This window comes from Balaenoptera physalus, assembly GCF_965194825.1.
Source record: "Balaenoptera physalus genome assembly, chromosome: 13".
Classification (NCBI taxonomy): domain Eukaryota; kingdom Metazoa; phylum Chordata; class Mammalia; order Artiodactyla; family Balaenopteridae; genus Balaenoptera; species Balaenoptera physalus.
The window spans coordinates 50,415,827-50,421,826 of NC_138892.1; the positions used below are offsets into that span (position 1 = coordinate 50,415,827).

The 6,000-nt window shown below is 41.3% G+C and overlaps 1 protein-coding gene across 2 annotated transcripts in view; it reads right to left on the bottom strand.

The window, feature by feature from the left end:
• Positions 1 to 5,564, bottom strand: part of CAND1 (cullin associated and neddylation dissociated 1) — a 43,230-nt gene extending 37,666 nt beyond the window's left edge. The window contains exon 1 of one of the 2 annotated variants that reach the window (XM_082422681.1): positions 5,106 to 5,564. In XM_082422681.1, coding sequence (XP_082278807.1) covers positions 5,106 to 5,173 — 68 coding nt within the window. In that variant the 5' untranslated portion in view covers positions 5,174 to 5,564. The remainder of the gene's footprint in view (positions 1 to 5,105) is intronic. The other variant, XM_082422680.1, reaches the window with a different exon arrangement.
• Between the last annotated feature and the right edge of the window lie 436 nt (positions 5,565 to 6,000).

Genomic DNA, 6,000 nt, shown 5'->3' on the forward strand with positions numbered 1-6,000 from the left:
GCTGTGATATTTAGGAAGAAAATTCTAATGGAAGAATTACCAAAAGATTGGATTAAAAAGAGGCCTGAGATAGAGACCAATTTGAGAAATACTCATCAGGGAACTAAGGTAAAGAGGAAAGGGTGACATCAAGCTTTCCAACTGGGACATTTGGTAGACGGTAATGTGACACAACAAAATAAGAATAAAAGAGGTTTAAGGTGGGAGAGGAGAAAGTTAAGATGTTAACTTTCAGACTTTTATGGGAGTCCCAGGTGGATTAACCTACAGGCAGTGCCATCTCATTCATTTATTCAAGTATTTTGGGGGTACCATCATTAGAAACTGTGCCAGGCTCTGCAAAAGGTATGAGCAAGACAGTCAGACTGCAACACACACACTTGGCGACTGAAAGTTCACTGAGGAGAGAACCTATTCATCTTTAGTAAATCCAATTAGAGAAGAAAAAATAATGGTAGAAATAGATACTTTGTACTGCACAATGAGTGGTTTCCAAAACCCTTCCCCTAATATATAAACACAATTTTACCCTTGTTTCCAACAGAAATCTAAATGCTATGGGCCAACTGCATCACCCAGTGAACCAATTATCTTTCATATATCTTGTACACACCCCACTGCTGTCTCACTTTTTCTCATTTATTCTCTTAGAGTTATGAATTAACTTGGGACAGTCTTAATATCGTTCACATAAATAAAACTAATTTTTAGTCATCTTCTTCACAGTTTCCTCAGTGAGGTCCCTTTCTCCTCTTTTTCAGTAGTGAGCCCTAATCATTGCTGATAATGAGTGTTAGCAGTACTATACCTGTATCCCTCCCCACCAAATCACAAGTGAAATCATGTAACTTAATGCCATCAATGCACAAAGAACTTAGAAAATGCTCAGTAATCACCTTCTTAATCTCTACAAACCTATTTCTTCTGGTTAAACTTACTTTTCTTCAAGCACAAGCAGTCCAGATAATGTAGTCTTTCCTGTTACATTATTGTAAGTGCCCACACAGTACTTTCAGCTATGTTATAGGATCTCTAAGCTCCCTTCCAACTCTGAAAACTGATGATTCTGTAACAGGCCCGAGATTTTTATTAGCATTTTAAACAGTTTCCAAGGGCAAATGCCTTCCAATAGTCAAAACACATAAATATATTTGGTGACATAAACCATAATCAAGCTAGGAAATTCTACAATGCAGTGAATTATTTTAACATTGTATCAAATGGTATTTTAAAAAAATAGATTGGTAGATTTTACAATGACTTCTTAAACTTCCCCAATCCTTACATGCTTTTTTAACTCTGGAATTAAAATCAAATTCAACTAAAACAAGTTATCTATTTAGAACCCACCTGGCCAAGGCACTAAATAAAGTGGAGGATTCAGTTCAGTAAGACAAGGTCCCTACCCATTCCTACCCCACCGCGAGAGTGGTGTTTGTATTGTGTGCTTTCACACCTACCTAGAACTTCAAGACCTAGCTCAGATCACTCCTTGAACATGAATGAATCTCCTTGCTTTCATCTTCTCTGCCACTTAAGCCTGAACACTACATACTGCCCTGGGTTATTTATGTTTTTACAAATGCCTTAACCACTCAACAAGCATGCAGACAATACTGAAGGCAAGCACTATCGTCAACTTTTTGTAGTCCCTCTCAGGGAATTATTTAATCTTCTAGCACAAAATACCCCCTAAGCCTAACTTAGAGGGAACTGAAATTTAAGGTCTTACTCTTAATGTCCCCTAGTCAAAATCTTGCAGAAGTAGAATATGGTAGTTTAGAGTTCATGCTCTGGGGGTATCTGGAAATCCCTGATCTACTACTGTTTAACTGGCCTTGGGCAAGCACTTAGCATCACCAGATTGAAGTTTCCTCAGCTGAAACAGAGATTGCTAGTATCCACTTTACTAAAGTTGTAAGGATCAAGTGTATAAAGTCCACAGAAAGCATTAACAATTATGTACAGAGAAATAAAAGAACGGTAAAAAATTTTTTTTAGCTCTTGATTCCTTGGAGTACTGGAATTCAGCTGGTGATGAGGCATATGAAAATAAAAGCAGAACCTTATTAGTTACCTCAACCCACTGAATATTCAGTATTAATATTTATAGGTGCAGCATTCACTTTGTTTATACACATTAAAGTTTTCATTCTGTTATCTACAGAATCACTACTTACTGGCACTAAACCATAGTATCCTACCTTCGAAGAACACAGAACACTAAAACATGAAAGAAAAAAGGACACTATATAATTTAAGTCCTACCGAAAAAAAAAAATCTTGAAAAATGTTGACATTCCAAAATTTTGAAGTCTGAATCCATTTCTTTACCTTCTTTACATTAAAAAAACTATTTAGTTATTCAGAGACCTGAAAATTTGGGCCTATAAGGGACCTTTTGTAATCACCCATGTACAAGTCTCTTGAAAGTGAATTTAATCCCAAACTAAGTAGCCTGCCCAAGATATCAGATAGTTCACAGCAAAGAATCCTACAGGACTAGAACCCATATTTGTAACCGGGAGGTCATATTCTCTTTGGATTCCACCATGAGAAAAATGGTTTTTTCTTCCTTTTACATGTACTATCTTCTTCTCCCCTTAGCACAAGGTACAGTGGTCTGCACATATTAGATTTTCTATAATGTTAATTAATCTTGTCCTCAAGATCCTTCTAGCACTAGGTATTTTAAAACATGTAACAATAGCTATGATATTTACAGCAAAATAAACAAGTAAATAAATTTCTAATGAGAAATTAGAAAGCATCATTTAAAAATAGAACACATGTATTCAAATACAGTAAAATCTTCAAGATACTTGACTGCAAATGCTATTTTAATTAATCTCTTAAATGTCAGTAATTTAATATATATAGTGCTTTGGTTCCCAAGACTTGTCTATTACTGAATGGCTTGAGTGTATTAAGTCTTAAAAACATAGTTGTTAAAAATATCTTAATGACAAACTACTGGAAGTCACTTACTGTTCTTAGGCATATCTTCTATAATATTCATCAACTATTAGAAATATATCAGTATCACATTTTTAGGAGTAATCCTCCAAGCAATGTTTTAATTTATTCAAGCCCACATTAGTAGATAATCCTTATCAAGTTCAACACTAGTATACCTTAACATCAGAGCATTACTCTTCCATATAATTAGAAAAAACAAAAAACAAAAACAAAAAACTCCTCAAGCATGTGCGTATTACCTTTCCTCTAGAAGAAACATAAGAAAGGAAGCTTCAGTCAATAATCACATATGCAGTATTATCACATGACTCGACTTCTTTATTCTAAACATATTATCCATACACAAGTCTGACTAGTGGAACAAAACTGTACTATTATACGGAAAGTCCTATCTTTAGACTAAAACTGAACACCATCAGAATGAAATTCAGTACTTTTACAGAATGAGCCAAACTGACAGAAACGGGAGGGGGTAAAATCACACCACACATTCTACACTACTTAAAGTTTTTTATATATGTTCCATTCAAATGTTTATTTAAATTTTAATGGCTTGCATTGGGAGCAAGCAAAGCTCCAAAGAGAAGTAAACAGCATTCTAAAAACAAAACCTTTTATTTATTTTAATCTTGATTTTGACCCTAGAACTAACAAATCTAAAAATATTAATGCCCAAAATAAACACGTCTCTTCCAAAAACGAACACTCGAACCTTTATTATTAGCAAACTAATTTTAAAACTTTTGAATACAATCCTTAAAAACTCCCTAGATAGCAAAACTTTTTGAGACTCATTTCTGGCTATGAAGTCACAGAACCAAAATGTATTTCATTGGCCATTTTAATATGCCAGCATATTAATTTAATTAGGAACAGATTATTACATTTTTCTTGGTTCTCCTTTCACAAATCAAAAAATTTTTCCCCAGTACATAAGGTTTGGGCGTGTTTTCAGGTGTTAAAACGTACCGTTCACACACAAAAAAAACAAATAAGCCCGTCAGCCACAATTTAAATTGAAGACTATTTGTTCTTCCCTTTAAAATGCAGAAAATAAAACCACAAAAGAACAAAACAAGTATCAAAGCTATAAAAAGCTAATTAGATCGGGAGTTGATTGATTTTGTGATGGGATAGAAGGCGGGAAGGAAGGAATGTAACAATTACTGTAGTGCAAAAAAAAAAAAAAAAAAAAAAGAGGGAGAGAAACCAAGATTACCCGTGAAAATATAACAATTCTTCAATATGGATGTGACCAAGGTTTGAAACCAACCGTACAAGTCTCCTGGAACAGAACTTTATAACAAACCTCCACATTCACCATCCCCATATTAGAAAACTCCTTTCAATAAGACCCATTTGCTTGTTGCACCTTTTTGTTTCAGGTTCAGTAATTCACCTTTCTGACAGTAATTTTGGATATAAGGAAACGAGACTGAAACCCCGAGATCCTGCTTGGGTTTTTACCTGACGAGGGAAAATGACAAGAAATGCTGGCGGGAAAACCCTACGAGTCAAGTTTCCACCATCCTGGTTCCCCCTCCACCTTCTTCCCACCTTGACGAAAGGGATAATCCAAAGAAAAGTTTATAGCCCAATCCCCGGAGGGCTGGAAAAGCAAGCAAATCGTTCGAGCTGAATGCACCTAGGCCCGCTCACATCTGCGGGAAAGGAGGCGGCAGCTGGGACCCCGAGTGGGCAGCAACAGCAGCTCTGGCCCCGGGAGCATAACGGCCTAGCGCCTCGGGCAGGCTGGCGGGTAGGCCTGGCCTCCGGGGCTCCAAGCCTAGAGCGACTCCCTTGCCCACAATGGTGCGTGATCTCGCCCCTTCACGCTACCTGGGACGCGAAAGTCACGTCCTGGGAGGGCAGAGCATGCGGTGGGGGACGCAGAAGAGGCCTAGCACCGGAGACGGTCAACGGCCTAGAGGAAAGAATGGGGGAAGGGGGTTAGAAGGTGGGCGAGGAAAGGGACCTGCCGGGATCGGGGAGCGGAGGATGGCCTGGAGACCTCCGCAAAGCCGAGCAACCAGTTAAGGCCAAAGGGGTGGGGCAAGGCCTGTGTGAGGGCCAGGGCCGCGGATGGGGGACCCCGAGGGGAGCTGAGGGTCGGATTTCGGCCTCACCTGAAATCCTTGTCGCTGGATGTCATTTTTTCTAGCAAATTGGAAATGTGGTACGAGGCGCTCGCCATGTTGCCGGCCTCGATCCCGCCCGCCGGCGCTGCTGGTGCTGCTGCCCGCCGCCGCCGCCGCTGGGGCTCCTCCTCTCGCTCGCCGCGGCTCCCGCTTCCAGGGTCGCAGCGCGACGCAGACGCTGACAAGGGAGGCGCCTCGACGGGCTGCCCCCTCCCCGGCGAGGCGTGGGCCTGTCCCGGGGGAAGCAGAGGCTACGGGGCCGGCCTAACGACGGCGCTGCTCGCCGGAAAACGAGCTCATGAGCAGCGAGGAGTACAGCAGGCTCTCTCCGGAGAGGCAGACACTTCCACTCGGGGCCGTCCCACTCCCACTCCCTCCGCACTCGCTCCCTATGGCAAGAGGCCAAAACCCGCCTCCTTCACTCCGGGGGAGGGCGCGGCAGACGCGGGACGCTACGGAAAGCTGAGGTCAGGGTTCAAGGAAGTCTCCCCACGCACGCTGCGGAGACGCTAGGTAAAGGACAGTCCTGTTGGCTGAAGCCTGTGTCAATCTTTGCGTGACCCGCCCTTCAGGAGGTATGACAACGGCCAAAAGGCGCTATTCTCGCGAGCCTTGAAAGCGGCGGTTAAAGGATTGGGGACCAGTGGGACGAGGATGCCTTCTTCCGAAAATAACTTGTTTTTCCTGTACGACAGTAAGAGAAAAAGATTACGATTTTTAAGGCGCATAAGGCCTAGGAGTAAAGCTATTTAACAGGTTAGACTCGGGGCCAACAGAAGAGTTATTAGAAGGAGCTTTCGTTCTGAATCGGACGCGTGGCCTACATTGACTTAACCACGATGGTGTCATGTTGCCACGTGAAAACCACAAATCCCAGAATTCA